Source organism: Prorops nasuta, unplaced genomic scaffold, assembly GCF_024137725.1.
Source record: "Prorops nasuta isolate Cenicafe-Biocafe unplaced genomic scaffold, Cenicafe_Pnas_1.2 PNAS00009, whole genome shotgun sequence".
Classification (NCBI taxonomy): domain Eukaryota; kingdom Metazoa; phylum Arthropoda; class Insecta; order Hymenoptera; family Bethylidae; genus Prorops; species Prorops nasuta.
In genome coordinates, this window is record NW_027116806.1 from 7,928,891 (window position 1) to 7,952,948 (window position 24,058).

Here is a 24,058-nt window from a genome sequence, read left to right on the forward strand (position 1 = left end):
GTAGTTGGCATTTGCGTTTTGCTGGAGTGTGCAATATAAGAAAGAAAGAAGCACTGCAATTTATTTTGTGGTTGTGATAAAGGGTGTAAGGGTTGAGGAGGGTGGCAACGTTTAAATTGAGGTATGAGGTCAATAAAAGGTGAAACAGTCAGAGAAGCTAGTACCACTGTAACTGATTCGTGACGTTTCGGAGTTTGTTGGATGGCTTGGCTTTGGCTCGAAACATGAATAGCCCTGACCCCATGAGGCTGCTGCTCGCTTAACTCTCGATGTGCGTGTCACTGGTTACACGATCCTTTAATATCCGCCGTAAAGCCAGCTATGCGGAGAAAAACGGCCGAATTGAGAAAACACGTGTTACAAAAAACCCATCGTCTTTCTCACTTTTACATAAGATTCATTCCCTTTTTCAATTTACGCACTGATATAGGTATCCACTGACCATAGGAACAAAACAATATTCCTGAATAATAATTTCCTTGTAAAAAATTTCTAAGATTGAAAAAAGTAATCCTTAATAAATTTTTAATGATATGTAATTTATAGAGCAGAGTTTTGTACAGTAAATCCAAAAGTATTCTGTTAAAATAAATACTTGTATTTTAAATTTTTACACATTTTGAGGTGTGTTGTTTCCACGATAAATTTATGTAATTATAACACATTACAAAATGAGTTCAGTTAAAGGAATAAAACTGTCGGATAATAACGTGTTATAATTACACAAATTTATAATGGAAGCAAACACATCTCGTATAACGTATACATAGTGACTACATATGTTTGTATTAAAATAAACTTTTGAATTTACAGTATATTCATAAATTGGAGGTATCTGAATGAAAATCTGTATTATTCGTTCGCTATTCGTCAAGACTGACTCTCTTCTATTAAACTCTGAAGTTATTCAATAATACTATTTATACATGGTTAATTATTTGGGAGCTATTTCAATAAATTCAACTTTTTCAAAAGTCTAAATCCTCTTGTTTTATTTTGTAACATTGAAAAAGCACATTTTAATAAATTGCTCGAATGCTCTTGCTTGTACAAGAATTTATTTTTACCTATAAATGGGTAGCGTCTGAATAAAAATCTATATTATTTGTCTACCATCCGTCAATACTGAACCTCTTCCGTATAATTCTGACGCTTTTCAATAATACTGCTGACACATGGTTAAGTATCTGGGAGCTGTTTCAGTAAATTCAACTTTCAAACATCTCGTTCCTGTCGTTTTACTATATCGCGCTTGTATACAGAGCCCCGAGTAGCATTATTCACCAATAACGAGCTGTCTGTCATCGATAATTCATTTCCCGCATTTCAATAAAAATTCATTTTCGCGTGGCTGCGCTTAGTTTCATTTGTCATCAGGGTAATCAGTATAATGTATATTGTAGTTGGTGTTAATGCCTGAAAAAACAATAACTCGTGGATTAATTGTTCCTTCAATTTATATGTAGCATTATTCAATGAAAACGTAAATCGTTTTGAAATATATGAGCATGAACGTAAGGATTCACTCATCTTCTTAACTATATCTAAAAAATAGAATTTTTATTTCATAGGATCTCTGTCAAGTTCCTCTCTATTTGCATTTTGAGATGTCCAGCAAAAATTTATATATATACATATATATATTATATTTTCGGAGGTAAGTGAACTCTCTCTCTCTCTCTCTCTCTCTCTCTCTCTCTCTCTTACGCCCATATTCTGAACATCTGTTATGGATTCAATAGTACACTCTGTATAAGAGCAGATAGGTGGTTGAAAGATGCTTCTGGCAGGAATCAAGGTACGCTGTGATGACTGCTCTGTCCAAGTTTTCACTTGAGTTACGTACATCTGATAGTGAAACTAAAAGCTCGAAGCCAGTTGATGTTGGGGGCGTATCATCGGTTTGCCAACAACCGGAAGTGTCTGAAAGGTCTGCCGGCAACCTGCAAGCTGTTGTTCTTGACACGATACACGTGCAGATTTTTTCGAAAGAAATGATCAGAGAACTGGTTTGCTCGCGCGTGCATTTGATACTAGATAAATGCTCCAACTCACTTGATATTAATTAAGAACAGGTCAATAGTGGTACGATACGACGTCGTTAACTAGTTAAACAGACAAACTGTTGATACAGATCTATGATCTATGTCAGATACACAATAATCGTGTAGATTTTTCTTAAATTAAGGTTCTGCAGTTTGATCAAGCTGTATTAAATTAAATATGCTATTATATATGTTACATATGATGTACATATCTACAGAGTAACAATTCCTTGTTTTAACTAATATTTTATAAAATTTAATAAAATATTTCACATTGTGAATATTTAAAGAAAAATTTATTTAAATCAAAAAATCTTTCTCTCTGTATTATTTTTAATTTAATAGAGCTTGGCAAGAATATATATAATCCTGAGAACAGAAGAACAGTAGTATACGCAGAAATATCGTTGCCAAGTTAAGCGAACAAGCTGCTGACATATATCTTTATATTAGTTATGTGTATACGCCAGATCCGATAATCGTATAAATTTTTCTTAAAATCACGAGAGAGCTGCTTTGATCGTACGTGTATATTTTTTATTGTTCAAGCGCTCCCATTCTCTTGATATTAATAGCGTATCAACAATGGTACGGAAGGACATGGTTGCCAAGTTAAGGGGACAAGCTGCTGACATAGATCTATAATTGCGGATGCTTGGGCCAATGAACGATTGTTTCGCAAAGCACAGTGAACTTGGGGGGTAGTAAACACGGAGGAGCGCAAGAGCACAAATGACTAAGCGTATTGGTGATGCTCGACTCGGTTGTTCCCACTGGTAACCTGATTCCCTTCGGCGTCAGATTTCACGCCCTGTCGGAGCTGCCTCACGTCCCCTTGCATCGCTTTCAAGCCGATCAGAACTCAAAAGCAAAACAAAAAAATCTTTCCTACCTGTTTTTACCCGCAATAATAGTAAATAGCGTAAAATTATTTCAAGCATTACGCATTACGTATACGGTAATTGAATCATCTATTTTTTACTCTCTTAAAAATTCCCTCTAAATGCATATCCAATGAGAGATAATGTACCATTGTAATATTGCTGAAAAACTAGCATGAATTTTAATATGCTCGGTGAAACTAGAACCTGGGAAAAATAGCAAAAAACATAACTCTGGTCTTTCATGCAATTTTCCAGCGGTGTATACTGTAAATTCATTTGATTATACGAATGAACATGCAAGTTTAATTAGGATTTCTCGATACACGGATATACTGGGTTATTGTTTGCAGGTGACGAGATTCTTTACCGTGACGTTAATGGGAACTTGGTGCTTTATAATGTCACGAGACGTTCGTCCATGATTCTTTTGGATAGAAGCAGTTCGGTGAGTATTGTTGAATCAAGTTTTCGTTATATTGTGCAATACATTAAACTAATTAATATTATCAATCTCATTTGGAAAAGCAAATATAAGTTTCGAATAAAATCTGTCCATGCAGTTTATCATTATGGAGTTTTTCATGTTGATATACGAGTAAAATTCGGATATTTGTCTATGGAGCATTTCAAAAATTAAAATCTGAGCAAGAGGAAAATAGATTTTAGCAGCAGTGGTACACTGAAATTCGGCATTATCGTTAAATATATTAAATAATTGATACGAACTCATCATATTTATCCCGTGTGCGGGGAATGTAGTATAAAGATTTCTGTCAACTATCAATATTGCGTTTTTCATTTTGATATACGAGTAAAAGGTTGAACGATCGGCCGGGAAACATATCAAGGGTTCAATCGCATCGACAAGAAAGAGATTTTAGCGCTGGTCATGTTTGCTTTGTACGAATGAACGAAGAACAAAATGCAGCTGCTGTCCGTCGATCTGGATAAAAAGCAAAGCGTGCTCGGAAATCAAATCTGAATTTCCTGGCTTTATGCAGATTCGGCTTGGACGGTATCGGTACCGGATTTTTTTCTAGGGAATCTGAACAAAAAAAGAGGAAGAAAAATGACAATAATTCGCGGCGATTGGCGTGCGATCGTAATGACGTTTCTCTCGTCGCTGCCGAATCAGAAGAGTGAAATCAGTGATCAACCGAGAACGGTAATTGCTCGTTATTTTTCAAGTCCTCGTGCGTGTAATCGGTCGTCGACACGCCTTACTATACTTGCACGCCGTTAACTATTATAAAATGATTAATGGCGCGAGCCAGCAAACCGTACCATTTATCTTTGCACCGATGAAAAAAGTCTCGCTCGAATACGTGTGTACTACTGTAACTGCGATTCGACAAATTCTTTCGGAATAATTATAACGCCCCACGTAACACACTCGCACATACGTATCTGCTATTCAAAATTAAACGTGCTACTATAAAATTATCAAACAAATTTTCAATTCGAAAAAACAATCTACGCATTTATTGAGAAATAATAAAAATTCGCGTGTGTGCGTAGTTTAACGATTTCAATATTTTATGCCGTCGGAAAAAAGGGAAATTTGTTAAAATATTGGAGCAAACGTTACTGTTATATCGCGAAATGTAAATGAAATGTTTTTATCGTGATTATACGCAGTATTTGCAGGTCTGAGGTCGACCTGGAAAAACGAACTATTATAACGCAGCGCGAGCTCAAATTTCCAGCTTTAATGGTTTCCGCCATAAACAAGTCCGTCTTAGCAATTTCCTGCTTTATATCATTTCCTCGCTGGAGATTATTGTCGCTAAACAGAGCATTGGCGGGCGATTCGCTGCTATACTAGCTCCATTCGGCGAGCAATAAGCCCAGCTAGCTGGCTAATTTCATCCGTCCGCGTCGAATGCAAATCGTTTCCCGCACTCGTAAACGTACAGCATTACTCCTGGGGAAACAACGAAAATCTACCGTTCGAAAAAGCCAATGTCCGCTTAAACCACGGATTTCTCCTTAAATTCATTCGACGTTTTAAATAATCCACCAAAACTGCACTCTCTCCTCACTATACCGCATTCGCGTTACTCTTTGTTCTTGATAATCCATAATGAATTGGATATTGTCATAGTTTATGGTTGAATTATTGCTCGTAAAAAGTTTAGCGCTATTTTAGATTATTTTTATCAAATCTGCGACGTTCTTCGATCATTTACCATTTTCCACTTTTTTTTTCGCAAAATCTACAAACTTTAATAAAATAATATAAAATAAAAATCAAGATAAAACGATGTTGATTTTTTCGACTTTTGACAATTATTAAATTGTAAACTCGTAAACGTATAATACTATTGCTGCTGGGGAAACAACGAAAATCTATACCGTTCGAAAAAGCCAATGTCCGCTTAAACCAGGGATTTCTCCTTAAATTCGTTGAACGCTTTAAATAATCGACCAAAACTGTTCTCCTAACCATTCGATTCGCGTAGCTGTCTGTTCCTGACAATAAATGTGCATTGAAAAGTTATTCGATAATGAAATAAATGTAAATAAACAATTTGATTGGTTCCTATAGAAAAAATGTACAATTGTAGTAATAAAATTGCTCTTAAAAATGATATTAGATTACAGAAGAGGTTATTCTCAGTGCTCCCATTCACATTATTCGAGAAAGGTAGAGGGGAAGGGGGGGGGGGGAGATTTGAGCGAGGTTTATTAGACGAGACCGCGTTGTTTACGAGAGGCTATCTTGGGCAATCTGCAAAATACGTACGCGGGTCGCAAAAGGACAAAGGAGAACAAAGCGCAATCGCGGCTGGATTTAGCGTGATTCGCGACGATCGTGAGCCGTTAATCTGAAAGGAACTTATCGCGTTAAAATAATAGAAGGGGAGTTGTTAAATGCAGCCACCTCGGCGTATTATGCCTGGTAGTGGCAAGTCACGCAGCGCGACGCTGTGCCATGCCATGCCATGCCACGTCGAGTCGAGTCGAGTCGTTTTAGTTAACTCGAATCTGAACATGGGAGAATGGAACAGGAGGCAGGAGGGATGATGGGACCGCGCTCGCTGTCACCTTAACGACCCGGAACGACTGTCTCGTTGTTTCGAACTCGAGTTTGCCTAACGACGGTCATTCCATTAAAGCTCCATCGCGGCTAATTCTCCCACTCCACCCCCCGTGCCATTCTCACACTAGCGATAATTCACTTTACCCTTTCTGAATACCCATGCTACAAACATATCGCGCACAAAGAGAATCTGCTCAAAAATCGTCCATCTCCTTTTCTTTCAGAGCCTCGACTCCACTTTCGATCACCAAATGTCCGCTGACAGGAAGTACTTGCTGCTGGCTTTGAATTATCAAAAGGTAAGAGTTGTTTTTCATAATAATAGCTATATAAAGTACAAGGTTTTCTCAGGTTTCAGTCTGTAATTAAAAAAACAACACAAGTAGAAAAATCCAGTTTTTAAAGGAAAGCATTAATTACTTGGAGTATTTACATTTTTCTGTACGAATATATGACGTTTATTTATTATATGCATATTGGGTTTCCAAAACAGTATGCTAATGAATGGATTAATTGGGTATTGTTACATGGACTTTGTTTATTAGACAGGTAGAATGGTTCGTAACAAGAGCCGATGATCATTCGAACTTTATGGAGGTCCGAACCAAATAGTAGTATAAAATTTATAATTATTTTTTATAGAAAATCGTCCGATAGAATTAAAGGTTAATGAGTATAACAAGAATGATGTAATATACGTATATAGTTGTTTCTTTCGTTGATGAAATCGATGTTTACTATTATAACGCGTTGCCGTGACCAGTTGGTTACGCTAGTTGTCCTTGAGAAGGATGTATCAAGTGGACGGTCAACTGAGCCATGGCTTATGCAATCGGACAGGATTTGCATGCCAGCGAGAATAGCGTGGGTGCAAAACACAATGGCCCGTGATTGCATTTGCCCGGGCAATTTCTGATTTTGCCCCGTCTCGACAAACTGACGACGGCTTTTAGTTTCGTCGTTCTCGATGCTGCTTCACGCGTCGTTATCGAGCTTCTCTCTCCCTACTCGCTAAATAGTCATTCCCTGCATCGCACTACCAATTCACCACGACTAAACTCAAGGCAAAACGATTCCTCTACATATATACATATATCATTTATAGTAATTCCTGAAATTACCCTGTACCATAAATCTCTCTCTATAGCTCGCTTAAAGTCACCTGCAGGAAAAAGCCACGCGCAAGGTTGATTCGAGTCTGTTTTTAAGATCCATTCGGAACTAATTTAGAATTTGGCAAACCTCTCGCACTTGTCCTATAAACCAGCAAAGAATGCAAAGCTTGTGTAAATGTTTGGCAAAGTGTTATAGCATTCTGAGAGCGAGATTAATTAAAATTCCAGGGGTACAAGGGGAGAATCGAATCAAAAAAGTTAAATGATAAAAGTTTTCGGTTCATGCTAATGCGATTTGCATTGGGATTGCGATCAGAGTTAGCCGAAGGTCCAATTGGACTATTTACGATTGAGCGAACTGGACAGAAGTTGACGAACGGGTCAGTGGATCGTCATCGTCGGTATGATCAACACGTGTTATCGGTCATCGAGTCGAAGATAATGTGACGGATATTCGATCGTCCCGAGGAGAGGGGGCACCAGGGCAAATATTCGTCCAATCACAGTGGAGCACCATATGGATAGACAATTCGACGTGATTGCCTTCTCAGTTAGATAAGCCACGACAGCGCGTTGCCAACGTCTGACACAACTCTACCGCGTCATGTCAATTTCGCTTAATCGAACTACCAGCTTAGTTTAATCATGCTAATACAGAGTACTACCCATAGCTCAGTGTGTAAATTTTCCTTCGCTTCTATGTAACTTTTTCACTGATGATATAACTCTATTACGCGTCGAAACGAAGCTCCTTCATTTTACTTCACCCCCCCCCCCCCACCACACCCCCTCCCACTCCCCACTCTTTCTTATCGATTCGCATCAGTCGTAAATTATCGAAAGGAGAACTTTCATTAAGCTCGAGGCAAGTATTGCAAAGTAACTCCGATAATTATCAGAATTACTGCGCGACGATACCTGATAAACCAAGTATTGTGTAATATTCTGCGACTATATATAGCACGTCCGTTTACAGATTGTATTCGATTGTTAGCCTACTTGTTCTCCCTTCCGTTGGTCAAACTGTATATTAGAATGTATTACATGGACGCTGGACTAATTTCATGCAATACTACTGTATCGTTATCCACTGATCAGCCAACGTAAACTATTCATTATTTTTGATCCTGTATATAGTTATCTGTCTAATAAATATACTAAATATAAATCTTCTATTATATATAGGGGAAAAGCGGATAGCCACGGACAACGGGTATAATCCGGGATATTTGAATGAAACATTAGTTTAAATGCTCTTTCAGTAAAATATAAACAGGTTTTTAAATAGCTTTCGATGTCAGCAACCAATTGAAACAATAGTTTATTTATTAAAACGCGTGGTTATTTATTAATAATTTATAAATGTCTATAGCTACCTCTTTCCCCTATTGACCAGTGTTTTGTTTTATTAATTTAATCCAACAGTGGCATAATACGAAAAGATGACTTTATTCAGAATACTGTCACTGGTAACGAATAGTAAGTGATCTTTGACCTACAAAAATATTATGGAAAGCGCGTGCTCTGGATAGACACACCAATATGCGGAGCGTGAATGATAGCAGTCCTGAGACGAGAGATTCTATGATTGCGTAGCAGCTTACGTTGGGTTATCCCAAGTGGAGGTCAATGCGAGGGAGGCCTTGGCAGGCCATGAAAAGCGTGTACACACTAGTCGGCCCAATTGCATACATTATCACTGTACTGCGTCCTCAACCACAACTGCAATCCAGCAACGTCTTCCTTTATCACACACACACACATTGGAGGACCCACGCCCGATAACGCTCCCGTGTTATCAGCTATGGGGATGCTCATTTCTATGGACGTTCCACCAAATTCCCATGACCCTCTCGTGTTCCATTCATCCCTTCAGCATCATCTTGTTCCCTTGTATAGTCTATCTTCCTGTGGAGGAAATTCAGCATCAGCCATACGACAGCGATTTTGCTGCCCTTATCCCATTGTGCTTCTTCACACGTGATTTCCAGGATAATCAGCTAGTCGAATTTTCGATGAAAATTACGCGACTCACGAATCAAAAGAAACCCTTATCAGTGGCCCTGTTGTTATTGTCTGCTGTATGCACAGTCCCACGATTTAGTTCTTTATCCTTCGTTTCGGATGATGATATAGCCATCCTTCTCACTCTCGTGGTTTCCTGTAGAATATCCATGCACGAAATGGATCGCTCTCTTGGTACAGCTTTAATCAAAACTACCCCTATATACTCATCTTCTCTTTCTAGTGGATTATAAATTTTCTCAAATTTGTCGCTACCAAATTTCACGTGATTCTCGTGCTTCGAAACACGATTCTCCTATCTCTCCATCTTCCGAATCCTTCCTTTGTTGCATTCCATTTCTTCTCTTTTATTACACACCCTTCCATTGTAGTTTGAAAGTTCCACTCATCCAACTAGTAATTAGCATGTTCCGTCCATTGTGCAATTCTGAGTTTTCCCGGTGATTCACGACCCCAATTGCTTCTGTCTTAATATATTTTCCAAAGTTTTTAAATATTATTTCGTAACTAGAGCGTATTGTTCGTGTATAGAAATGAGACAGCTGTATTTTCTCCTCCAATTAATTATAACGCCATGTCGTACAAGGCTGCAGGACTTTTGCAAAATCCCCGGTACACGTGGCCACCGCTTATTCCATTATGTGAATTTTTCAGTTTTTCCGCTCATTGTGCCGTGCGATATTAGTTATCATAACGCTCTTATCTGGCAAAGCACGTTGCGCGAAGGAAAAAATAAGCACGTAGAGCGCGTGTTAACTTTTCGTGTATTTTCTCGAGGAGCATTATTTGTCATAATTAAATCCTTAATAAGACGACTGGAAACAGTCTCTGGCGAGATGAAGGAAAGTTTTATAAACGCTAAAGGGGTAGAATTATCCATTTTTCTGGTCTTAACACAAAGTATTCGCATTCTTCTTAATAAACGGGATGTCGACAAGAGCTGTGTGCTGCAGCATCCACCTCTACATCCTTCATAATCATACAAATTTGTTTGAAACTCCCGTTTTCTTTATTCCGTCCAATATTCGTATGCACTCACTCAATTTAGGAACCACCTTGAAAACTTTTCGCCTCGCCCATATTGCGCTTACTTCACTTTTATCATTCATTCTCACTTTAAACGCTCCGCAATTCGTTCCGCGCTCTCGATTCTCTTTGACAATTTACATACTTGGATGATCCATCGCGCTACCGTCAGAATTTTCATACCAAAAAGCCAAAATGTTTCGATTTCGAATGTATGCAAAGCTGCTATAATCTGGGATGCGAAACTAATTCTAAAAGGCAGCGCGAGAGGCATGGAGTAGAAAAATTCGGTGGGGAGAGAATTAACAAAAGGGGAGGGAAGAATGGGATGAAATAATACTAGAATAATAGGTGCTGAGGGAGTTTCGGATATTCATGAACGAATTTCGAGGATCCCCCTCGACAATCGAACATTCATTTCCGATTTTATAATGCCTCCTGAACGAAGTATTTTAATCCTAGCGCTTGTGACTCCCCGAATATTTCCTGATGTTACTTAAGCGCAACGTACCTGAATCAGGAGCTTATTTTACCAATGTTCCCTGGATTATCAACGCTATTCACCTTTGATTTCTAAAAGTATAATATCGTAAAAGTAAAAGCTTCGGGAGTTAATTATCCAATGCATGAATGAAGAGATAATCCGAGAGGAAAAACGACTGTATCAAAAAAGGCACACCCCTCGTATTATCCTCGAATTATATCCAGTATAAAATTATACGCGTAATTATTCGTGAGATATATTCATTTTCACTGCATTCTTAAAATTCATAATGCAATCTGTTAAAATTAGCTCGCATGACAATATTAAACAATGAAGAACCAAGCTGGATTATGAATGGCATAAATTAGATTAATCAAGTGACGAATCGAATTTACTGTACGGTATCGTACGTCATAAAATATCAACAAAGCCAGAATTTCGGATCAATCCTTTTAGTAATATAAAATTTTCCACAAATGTCAATTGATTTTGCCAGAACAAATTTACTTATTTCGATTTGATATAATCAAATTGAAATATTTCATTACGAAATATCAATTTCACGAATTTTCTAGTTAACCTCGGTGGTTTAATTTCTATAATTAAAATTCCAAATTTCGTCCAAGTATTTCGTAATTGCACTTGAACGAACGTTAGTGAATAAATTTAGGATAGAACTTTGATAGGCTGCTCATTGGATTGGAAGGATACACGAATACCCTTATCATGTCAAGCCCGACTGATGTCAGGATTATGGAGCTGGCAGTTTTGTTCGCTCTACACATTGTAATTCCAATTGCGCAGACCGAAATAAAAGAATTTAAAGGAATCTCGAGATTTTTACACTGATAGAAAAAATTATTTGAATCAAATAAATTTCGCTTTCTTTGGAGTAAATATTTCTTTGAAAATTCACGAGTAAATTGGTAGTTTTAATTTTAATGAATTTGCTTAAAATAAGGAAATTATCTACTTGAAATATTTACTTAATAAAAGCAATATTTATTTACAGTAAGTATATATTTAATATACGTAAATGTAAATGTGCTTCGTAGAAAAAAATCTATGGTCTAAACGAACTAAATAATGATTGAAAGAATGAAATATACAGTCGATTTAAACAAATATTTAATCGGAAACAGGTGATATTTATATGAATCAAGGAAATATCAGCAGTTTTCCATTAAATATTTGCTTGTTGCAAGGCTAGAATCTATCAACTTAAATGTTTCTAGATTCGCAAGAAGCAAATATTTAATCGGAAAGATGTGATATTTATATGAATCAAGGAAATATCAGCAGTTTTCCATTAAATATTTGCTTGTCGCAAGGCTAGAATCTATCAACTTAAATGTTTCTAGATTCGCAAGAAGCAAATATTTAATCGGAAAGATGTGATATTTATATGAATCAAGGAAATATCAGCAGTTTTCCATTAAATATTTGCTTGTCGCAAGGCTAGAATCTATCAACTTAAATGTTTCTAGATTCGCAAGAAGCAAATATTTAATCGGAAAGATGTGATATTTATATGAATCAAGGAAATATCAGCAGTTTTCAATTAAATATTTGCTTGTCGCAAGGCTAGAATCTATCAACTTAAATGTTTCTAGATTCGCAAGAAGCAAATATTTAATCGGAAAGATGTGATATTTATATGAATCAAGGAAATATCAGCAGTTTTCAATTAAATATTTGCTTGTCGCAAGGCTAGAATCTATCAACTTAAATGTTTCTAGATTCGCAAGAAGCAAATATTTAATCGGAAAGATGTGATATTTATATGAATCAAGGAAATATCAGCAGTTTTCCATTAAATATTTGCTTGTCGCAAGGCTAGAATCTATCAACTTAAATGTTTCTAGATTCGCAAGAAGCAAATATTTAATCGGAAAGATGTGATATTTATATGAATCAAGGAAATATCAGCAGTTTTCCATTAAATATTTGCTTGTCGCAAGGCTAGAATCTATCAACTTAAATGTTTCTAGATTCACAAGAAGCAAATATTTAATCGGAAAGATGTGATATTTATATGAATCAAGGAAATATTAGCAGTTTTCCATTAAATATTTGCTTGTCGCAAGGCTAGAATCTATCAACTTAAATGTTTCTAGATTCGCAAGAAGCAAATATTTAATCGGAAAGATGTGATATTTATATGAATCAAGGAAATATCAGCAGTTTTCAATTAAATATTTGCTTGTCGCAAGGCTAGAATCTATCAACTTAAATGTTTCTAGATTCGCAAGAAGCAAATATTTAATCGGAAAGATGTGATATTTATATGAATCAAGGAAATATCAGCAGTTTTCAATTAAATATTTGCTTGTCGCAAGGATAGAATCTATCAACTTAAATGTTTCTAGATTCGCAAGAAGCAAATATTTAATCGGAAAGATGTGATATTTATATGAATCAAGGAAATATCAGCAGTTTTCCATTAAATATTTGCTTGTCGCAAGGCTAGAATCTATCAACTTAAATGTTTCTAGATTCGCAAGAAGCAAATATTTAATCGGAAAGAGGTGATATTTATATGAATCAAGGAAATATAATTTTTATTGTAATAAATATTTACTTTAATCAATTATATTTATAATTAAAACAATTACATTTTTTTTAAATTAAACAATTTATTTATTTCTAAGACAAGCATTAACATTTCACTGCAATGAATATAAGCTTAGGGTAAATGAATATTGGTTATTACAAGTTTAATTCCAAGCAAATTATTTGATCTTTTTGAGTATGTTTATTAAAAACAAACGAACAGTTTACTCGTGAATTATTTAATAAATGTTTACTCCAAAAGAGTAACGAAATTTTATCAAATCAAGTATTTTCTAGACTCTTTCTAAAATTACATATGCTCAAATTAAAATGGTAATCATTTTGAAATAATTAAATATAATATCTGCATCAGATTATAATTACTTCACACCACAATAAATGTTCAATAATATGTAAAAAAAATATTTAATTTTAATGAAATGCGATACCAGTGAAACATTTCTTCTCTTCAATCAAACAAATATCTACTCATATTTAAATAATATTTATTTAATAAAAGAAAATTAATTTTTTCCTACTTACTTGTATTCTACCCGATTTTCCTTGTTTTCAATTTATTTTATATTTTCAATTGGGCTACATTTATAGTTATCATCCTATTCGTTTAATCCGTTATGTAGATGGCTATTCTACATCTATTGATATGATTATAGTAGTATCTGTGTATGTAATGGCCATATCAAATAATTAATATTTACCTAGTCCAAACTCCTCCAGTAACCATGACGACGACAGCAATAACTACAATTAATACGGACTAGCTATTTTTCAAGTAGCATTTCCTTTGTGATGAAATTTTGTTAAACTCCACCTAGCCTCGTGTTTTTACCATTTAACAATTATGTTGAAATTCAAGCTTTTCTATGCTTTAATAAGACAATTTAAAATAATGGAGTCATTAATTCTACGTTTGAAAATAACTGTAAAACTATGAGAGAGAGGGAGAGGTACATTTCTCTAACACAATGCAAATTATACTTCGCTTTTAAATTTGTATGCGAATGATGTAACGTTCGCATACAAGGAATTTCATTTTTTTCAAAGCTTGTTATTAAACTTAAAAAAAACAGACGTTTTTGAATGATTAAAATTTAGATTTTTACTGGTGGATTGTTTGGCCTCGGGATACCATTTGTGAGAGTCTGTAACTTTCTCCGTAACTGCATCCATTTAATGTCAATTAAAGGCAAAAGTAGCGTAAAACGAGATAACGTGGTATTTTAGTAGGACTAACGAAGAGAACACGGTTGTCGGCCAATTTAGGTCGGTTTTGATCAGGCGGATACTATATATACACCTGATCCGTAATCCAATCGTGGCCTGCACGTACATTTCCACCACCGGCAACTGGGAATATTTTCCGGAGCTACGAACAAAATTTTCAGCAACCAGGAAAGAGTTGGCTCTCGCACCATGGGGCTCTCGTATTATTATTATTATTTAGAGGATACGCTAAAAAATTGTGACTTGCACAACAATTTGGCTTTTGATAGCAAAGTTTTGCCTTTCTGCATAATAGGATAATGCAAAGCTGGGGTAAACAATGCAAATTAGACAAACCTGCAGCTTTGCTTCGAGCAAACTGATGCAAGAAAGCAGCAATGCTAAGCGTTTTGGCTAACCACGTGATTTTTTTTCGAGCTATCATGAGACAGGGACTATGGCAAAAAGCAGCAGGTTTGTGCTTAGTCTGCGTTTTTTGCCACCGGTCAAAAGGAAGTCTAACCATCCCATCCAGAAAATTCATAGGGCGTCTATTGCAATCGAGTGCTATTCAAGTAAGCGCTCGCAGCGAGACTTCAAAGACTTTCCATTAACGGATGAATTAATTAATAACCATCTCCAAAATATATACTCGAAGCATTTTATCTTACTCTTCTTCCCTCCTATATTGAAAATTCCATTTGCCCATGGCTCTACCTTATTTCGTCTAATTAAAAATTCATATCGACACGAATTTTCTTTATGTATATATATATATAGTTGTCTCAGGGTATAGATATATACTTTTCCTTTGTGGATATTCGTGGGATAATAAATTTACCATCGATTGTTGCAACCGAGCGAGAGAAGTGGATGATACGCAGAAATCCTTGGCCAATGGGAAAAACGACGTCGTATTAGGTGCAATCGGGCAAAGTGAAACCGAAAATTCGCTCATGCAAATGAATTGACATTGCGCTCCTGGAAAAGCCAGCTGTGCCTTTGCCGACTTAAGTAGGACATTTCAGCGGACTACAAAACTGCGTTATCTATCCTCGTTGATTCGATACTCGTTACTCGTCAAACTCGTAAATCAGTTTCATCGGCGAATCAATCTGCAAACGTATACTATAAAATTCAATTCAATTTTTCCACCCTATCAGTAAAATAAGGCTGCGCAGCGTTACGTCATTGTTTTATTTGCAAACAGTGCGAGAAACATTGTTAGATTTGGCTTTCCTGTCAGGCGGACCAATTTTCTCGGATTTCTTTGAAAATTCACCGCCGAGATATTCTTAAGTTGGCGGAGTCTTTGAAGGGTTTTTCAGGAAAACGAAACGACTTTCGTAGGTGGCGAAAAATCCGGGACCGCAAGCGTTTCGACAAACTGGCCGAGAGAAAGAGAGAGGATACTGCTGTGAGAGAAACTATAGTTATACGCTGGAATATCCCTTTCGATAGAGTTTTATATATATATAATATAAAACTAGAGAGAGAGAGAGAGAGAGAGAGAGAGAGAGAGAGAGAGAGAGAGCCCAAGTCTCGGAGCTTATCGGGCAGCGAAACACGTTCGATCGGGTCGTTTTCGAGTTGTAGCAGTAAAAAATTTAATGACTGACTCGTCATCGTCCTGGATCGACTAGTTTCTACCAGTATTATTTATATACTATTTAGCACCGATAAAACTCTCTCTCCCGATACGCGACATACGTGAACATCACGCTTCATGAATGCACGCGTCCTTCACCCGGTGTCACGCGTTATGTCGAAATAAAAATACAGCAATCTCGCATAAAATAGATTTATCGTGAAATCTTTCCTATCGCGTTCTTTACTCATGGCTAATCTTTGAATATATTTAAAATTGCTTTAAATAATAATAATACTCTATTATTAGTTTCTTAAAATCCTGATTAACGAAATTAGATAGTACAGGTTTCATTACGGATTCATCATGAGACGTACGCAAGTTCATTGAGGAGTGCAATTTCACGACTGATGCGAGACTAATGTTTCGAGCAAATGGAACATACGTACGTAACTAGCTGTATACGAGCCATCACTCGACTTCCCAGCAAGCCACCCCTACCCCTTTCTCGATCAAGAGAACGAGTGACATTGCCACTTCCGCTTGTCAAAAGCAGGACATCTTTATGACCCCCGAATATCCTTGGAATATTCATGGAACTTGTTAGCGCAGGCTAAAGCTGTAAACTCTTTAATTTCCCACCGTATCAGATCCATATTATATCAGAGACACGTGAACAGGAATTTGCAGAATCTCTCATCTGGTTACGTCACGTCGTACAAAATTAATGTCGACAACTTGGCCCTACTCGTCAACGTTGAAACATTCCTTAAAGCTCGTCAAAAACGACCGGAATTTCACAGTGAGAATGCCAAATTCTTAAAATCCTAATAAACGATTATGCAGTTTAAAGGCTCCGCCAAGTTTTTAGACAAGAAAAGCGTTGATTACAGAGGATTAGGTTCTTGGCGAATCATCAAATAGGAGTGATGAAATTTTTCTTTTCAAAAGTCTCTCGTTTGCTTTAACGAACCGGAGGAGCCATTTGTGCTTTAATTTGAAATTTATGCTGGCAAAGCCTAGTTGGAAGCTGCGATCGCGTTAATGTTTTGCAATCTGGAGAAGACGTCGCGACGCCAAACTCCTTATAGCCTTATCGGTTTTCTTCTATTGGAAATTCGAAGAACGACAAGATGTATATTGTCAAGACAGTGGAGTAATATTTACAAGTGATAAGGATGAGACGAAATCGGTGGGACCAATGAAAGACGTTATGGCGCCATATTATGGCATTTTTTCTTCATTTTCGCGATGTCAATGTAGCATTCGCCGGGACAAGATTACCAAAGCGTTTCGCTTTACTGCGTTTTCCCTGAGTAAAACTAGCGATCTATTATTACCTATCACGATTCTTCCATCGGCTATACAGCAAGAAGCTCTGTTTGGGATATACGTTGCATTATGGAGGGCCTCGCACAGCCGGATGTATCCCGACTGTAATATTTCTATCGCACGATTAATGCTACCACCGCGCTTCATTACATTCGGGATGTTTCCATTTTTCAGAGCATAGAATGGAGAGGAAGAGAAAAACGGGGAAAAAGTGCAGTGAAAAAATTTGATTCGGTAACTGATGAAATGTCAGCTTGTAAACCACCATGCAGAAACGCCATCCGTCAATTTCATTGTCAGCGTTCTTTGCATGAAAATGGGTAGAAGCAAAATAAACAGCCGAGCTGAATTACCTTCGCAACGTGATAATATCAATAAAGCGACATGGATATAGTACAATCGAAGAACACGTTTGGAGAGACTTTTCCATCAAAGTTTGTTTTGTGCTTTTCTTTTTCAAGAAAATGGGATCAATCACCTCTGCAATTTACCGAAGTACGATAAAGATCGCGGGAACAGGTTTATACATAAAAAGTCTTTAGTCGTTTCTTTCCCTTAACTTCGTAAGAGAGGAAAGAGAGAATTTTGCAAGAAGAGAATAAATTCGAATGAAATTCAAATGACGCAGAAAACTTTGAAATAGTATGATTTTCTGGAAAAGAAGAGAATTGTTAAAAGACTCTCTGCAGTATAGACGGTGCGAAGTTAATCTTAAGATGGGCTCGCGAAAGGCATGGATAAAGAGATCCAAAGGGTGGAGAGTTAAAGAAATCGAATTCTGGATTAAGTTCTACGTGTATAATACTGGGGTTATATGGCTATAGAGCGTGTTTTAAGATAATACAAAATTAAACTAAGAGTCAGGCAAGAATAAAATAAAAGTTGTACAATCATGGTCGTTCTTGGTCTCGCGAAGCCATCGTGCCAAGCTTCCTCAGGATGTACGAGCTAACTTCGCATTTCCCTCACGAAGCTGTCCCGACAAAAATCACAGGAAACAAAGTAATCGTAGAGTGATATGGCATTTCCTTATCCATCCGATGCTTCATAACAAATCTATAGGCTCCCCAAATATTGGCACCAGCTGTAACTTGAACGAAATAGTGATTCCAGAAAATATATATTTTTTTAAACAGAACAAAACGCAACGATAAAAATTTAATCGTTTGTCATAAAAAAAGGCATAATGTAACATTAAACGAAGGTTAACGTAACATAAAAATTGTCGAGTTTATGAAGTATCGACCTTGAAACACAACAGGAAGATTCCACGTGGGTTTTAAGCGTTGGAACCTTCATTTGGGACAAAGTTTTTGGATAAGTATAATTTGTAGCAGCGAGTTATCTAATATATAGTTGACATATTTTCTGGGAAACTAACAAAGTTTTGTTTCGGTATTGTTTTGGTCCGCTGGGGTTTGTCGGTATCCGCGTAGGTAGCTGATAGGTACACGCGCGCGACACAAGATTGGCACCGAAGAGAATTGAAGGGGGGAAGGTAGAAAAGTGAAGGGAGATCGAGAGAGAGAGAGAGAGAGAGAGAGAGAGAGAGAGAGGAGGGAGGGGCTATAGGCAAAGTGGTGGGAAACTAGTGTACGAAACAGAAGAGGAGCACCGGAACGACCAAGGGTGAATGGAGGACGTGCGGAATGTTGGCTGCAGGAGCGAAAGGCCATTCAAATGGGCTAGAACAGATTGATCAATCCGCAGGATTCTGCTCGTTGAAATCAACGCAAATCGAGGGGAGTGTCGACCGTTTCCGATGAGAACCGGATACCTTAACCCTACAGATTTGTTCCCATCCGCGATAGGATTAACGTAATACGACCATGCGCCGTTCAACTCAATTCCCTAATTATCCAGATATAGATGCATACGCCAAAACTATGTAGCGGAAATCATAAACCGATAGCCCGTGATCTTCCTTGAATTTTTTAATTTTGATCCCCCTTTTTAAATCCTTCCTACGAGAACTTCTTCCACCTTTTTCCAATCCTCCAATTTGCCTAGAAATTAAAACCAACACCTTTTCCCAATTAAAATCTTGCAGTAATGCATGCATTTTCGTCCAATTTCTACCAATTTAATCCGTAAACTTCATACGATATTTTCAGCATTTTCAATTTCAATGGGATATTTTTCAAATAGTATAAGTCTTTTGTAGCGTAATAATAGAATTCTGTTAGCTAAATACAATATTATATACTATTGATGTTTCTCTTTTTCTTAATCAACTATATATAGTCACGATATACGACCAGTCGTTTGATTTGTTGTGGCTTGAACGGTTTGCAGTGGAACGAAAAGTGCATATGTAATTTCATGAATTAGATAGTAGGTGGGTTTCGAGAAATCAAAGATCGGTAGAACTCGTCGATGAATATCTTAATTGAATAATAGTTATTATAATGGCAAATCAATGGGATGCGGCTTAATTTTCATAATTGAGTATCGGTGTTTCAGCGATGACGTACTTTAGTATCCGGAACTAATCAAATATTTATTTGCTTTTGATAATGACGCGTTTAATTATGAATCAAAAGGGGAAGTGCGCCAATTTCGTGCTCACGTGATCGCCATTGGCGACTGTGACAGATTCCATGCAAAAAAAATCTGATGCTAAAGTTAATTCGGGAACTTCATACATTTTTGTTCTTCATTTTTTTGCAAAAATTCTCACAATTTCAGTTCGTTTCGCATGGCATATAAAAGAGATATTCTGCCATGTGTGATTCTACATAGTAACAAATGACAAATGGCGTTTGTTCCCCAATTCGCTGCGCACTTATAAATCTTCATCATTCACGCATCAATAGGATTTACCGCGCACAGCTTTTTATTTAAATTAAAATGGAGTATATCTGTAGAAATAATAGAAAAATCAATAGCCAGCACAAAATTTATTTCACTGCTTATTAGCGAAGTCTAATATTGATAATGGGCTGTTGATTCCAACACGGTTCATCGGTGAGTATATCCAATATGAATAGCAATAATCTGTTATAATGGTAAATTCGAAGGGAAGCGGCTTAACTTTACTGTACTGCGTTGTTCATTGGAATCTAATTAAATTTTGCTTTTTTAATTTTTGCTTCCGGAAGATTCAAAATTTTCCTCCTTTTCTTTTTTTCTTTGTCGCGAGAAAACTGAAGTCACTCAGGGAAATAAATCACCTCAGGACGTTGCGATCGGGATTAATTCCTTGCCGTGCTATCGATTAATAAGATAGATTTCCCTGCACAGAGCAGGTATGTACATGCAAATTGTCCGTAGAGTGCGACGCAAAGAATCGTCGATTTTTCTAGCGAAAAAGTTGGCAAAAGGAATTGCTTGTCATTGAATTAAAAAGGTATCGAAAAATACAATTAGCTCGTACACAATTCAACCATGCTCGAAGCAAAATTTTATTCTTGCAAAATCTCAGGCGACAGGGACTTTGTGTTAATTATAAAACTGAAAAACATTTCCAGGAAAAATATTACAATCTCTTGTGAGTACGTTAAGATAGATAAAAATGTAATAACCTAATTGCAGTGTTTAAAAGATTAAACTTTAATATCTTTCGTAAGACCAATTCAATTATCGTAAAAACCTCTGAACCTTTCTCGTGTACAAACTCTGATGGTAATTAATAAAATATACAGATTTATTATTTCCACATTTTATTAATCCCCTCCATAAGCATATACTTTACCATGATAAATGAAATATTTTAAACAGGAATTGTTCGCTTATTTGACTTTCTATATGTATATATATATATATATACCTCGATCTTGTACAAAGGACTTCTGTTCAAGATTATATTTTCCAGCATTGTAGTTTGACTTTGTGCTCGTAATTTTTCCCTTCAACATTCATCCAAAGTTTCTCTCGCTTTGCAAATGTAAGCAAAGGTACTCAATTTTTTCAACTCTTTTTAATTTCTGTAATTAGATTATATGTATATTTCCTAGTATAGCTTTTACTCCGAACGTATAAATATACTGCACAAGGAGAACATAGCTGAAAACTTGAGTTTCCTTTTTCGTTAGACTCTTGTTCGGGCTCCGGTCCAAAATGCCACTTTCCGAGCTTTATGCACGTTTAAAGTTTTAATTCAAGAATTTGAATACTACTGCTTTTCAGACTTTGGTTGTTCGAAAGTTGTCTATCGGTCTTTTATAGATCTCGTTAAATGCCATTGTAGCTGGATAAGATAAACGCGAGTAGGTTTTAAATTAAGGGAATCTGCCAGTGAAAGATTCAAACTTGGCGTGTCTCGACACGTGAGATAGAAACACCTTAGTTGATGCGGGGAGGGGTAGTATCGGTGTTGCTGAATAAGCACGAACTACAGTGACGCTCTGTAAGCTTCCCAATGTGCGAAACTTTCGTGCAAGTCAAGAAACAAGAAAAGCACTCAGCGCGCTCAAACTCCCATAATACACCGCGTGGCTGTAGTTTCCGGTTTCGCGCGTTTTCTCCGCACACACGCTCCATTTCTCCGAAATGGCGAGGGATCGTTCGACGCTGCCTGGCTCCACTCCAAAAACCCTTCCCTGCAAATGATACGCATCCACTGCATTTGCGATATTTTACACGGAGATAAAACAGCTTTAAAAAAAAAAAAAAAAAAGAATGGAAAAACAGCCTTTATGGCTCATCGTAAAAAATATTATTTGGTAACGCCGATACGCGCATACACGCATGTAACGAATCAATTATTAAAATCAACCACGAACGCGCATTTGCAAATACTCTCTATGAAAAATACAAGATCGTCCACGTTAGGATTTTATAGCGAGTCATAAAAAACACTCATCCATTGCGAGTAGTGGCTATTAATAAATCAGTTATGAATAATAATCGGAATAATGAGGACACGATGCAGACTGTAATTTTTGGACGGACTAATTGGTAATGGGATCGGTTGTGTCGATATAAGTAAATTATAGTATATGTTTGTGCTTTATAATAGGAATTCCAGGAAATAGCGTTTAAATAGCGTAATTTAAATATCACTGAGATAATTTAGAGAATTGCAGCAGATGGTACATTGCGAACAACAGAATTAATCCTGTCAGCAGTTTATTTCAAGTATCTATCCATCAGGCAGTCTGCGCTTGATGGCTGGTATCATTATGAAATTCACCCCAGCAGTGGAAATTACGTGATAAAACTGGTAAACAGGCATCGCGACAGGTGAGGAACCAACGGTAGAATGGAAAGTATATAGTTTTACGTACTGTGAGCTGCAAGATTATATATATAACTAATAGCGAACTTGTACTGTGTTTCAAGCCAATCAATGATATCGCTTGGGATATTATAAGAAATCGGAGCTACTTTTTATGTAAAAAAGTTACCAATGACGTTACGAAAAGTTAGCGAGTCTACTGTAGGGGAGCTTAAAAAGCAAAAAAGAGGCAAAGCAGGAGAAGGAGGAAAAGCGATGCAACAAGAAGCTCGAAGGCTCCAAGACTATATTGTGGAAAACTAAAAAGGAGCTACTGATGAAGTTAACAGAAAGTTTGCAAGTTTATTGAGAGAAGTCACGAGCTATCAATAAAATTATCCAACGATTCTTGAACAAAAAGGTTTTTTCATTATAAACCAACTCATTAAGGAAATTTATGAATTTTAGAATGCGCTGCAATTTTGCCTGATTCGCGATACATATATACACTACCTAGCATAATCACCATAAGTTAGAGGATAAAGCAAAGATCATTGTCGCAAGCTTCTTAGTGGTGGATTAGGGATTTTGGATGATTAGTGATTTTCATTTCCATAACGCACACATTGAATGGGAATTCCAAAGGGTTAAGCGTTATATTGACTGCGGAACAGGCCTACTCTGCTAAATCTGCTGGCCAACCGAGCTTCCCTCTTCTTGATTTACACCAGACAAGCCTGGCCTAGCCTACGTAACTTTACTTGAATTTCCAATAGGCTTACAAATCCTCCTGGATTATTAGACCACACACCACCAACCATACACAGCAGAATCTTCCAAACGCCTAAAGCTCATCCTCGATGGTTAATTCATTAATTACAGATAGCTTTATCAACCGAATCAGCCAATCAGCGCTCCTTTATTCCACGCTTGAAAGATTCACGAAACATGTTCAGCTTCGAGTACATCGAGTCGATTGCCGAGGCTGAAATATCAAGCAGCTATATTACCTACCTAGTCGACACGTCATATATAACTAAGATTAAATTATTTCTTCAATTGGACGCGTTTCAAGATACTATAATTGAACCTGATCACTACTTATCCAATCTCATTACTGCTAGTCAGGTAATTACACTTTCTCATTTTTCCAAAGCATTCTTAATTGAATTTTTTCCTCTCGACTTGATCGTCGAATTAAACGACTTGTGCAAATAATTGAAATTGGACATAGCGATGGAGGAACTATCGTTGGAGGGAGTAAGTAGTAAAAACTATAGTATTGGCTTCTCATTACGAGGATTCAATCTGGCAAGTCCATTTTATAGTAGCGTGGATGGCTGATCAGATCCGTTTCCATTCCTACCGTCCCACATTCATTCTCGCCTACCAGCCAAGAGAGAAGATTTCATTGATCCTCTTTTCTCGCATAAGCCAAAACCAATGAACCACGAAGTTACACCAATTCCACGTTCCCGCTTTTGTGTTTTTATTCTCATTCCGATGAGTGGAGGAAAGAGAGAGAGAGAGAGAGAGAGAGCGAGAAATGAGAAAAATCTACTGCATTTTAAATTGATAAAA

At 36.8% G+C, this 24,058-nt stretch overlaps 1 protein-coding gene across 2 annotated transcripts in view; it reads left to right on the forward strand.

Moving 5' to 3' along the window:
* ome (dipeptidyl peptidase 4 omega) overlaps positions 1–24,058 on the forward strand; it is a 182,363-nt gene that overhangs the window by 120,442 nt on the left and 37,863 nt on the right. For both annotated transcript variants that reach the window (XM_066731811.1, XM_066731812.1), the window contains 2 exons: positions 3,280–3,374; positions 6,197–6,271. In XM_066731811.1, coding sequence (XP_066587908.1) covers positions 3,280–3,374; positions 6,197–6,271 — 170 coding nt within the window. The remainder of the gene's footprint in view (positions 1–3,279; positions 3,375–6,196; positions 6,272–24,058) is intronic.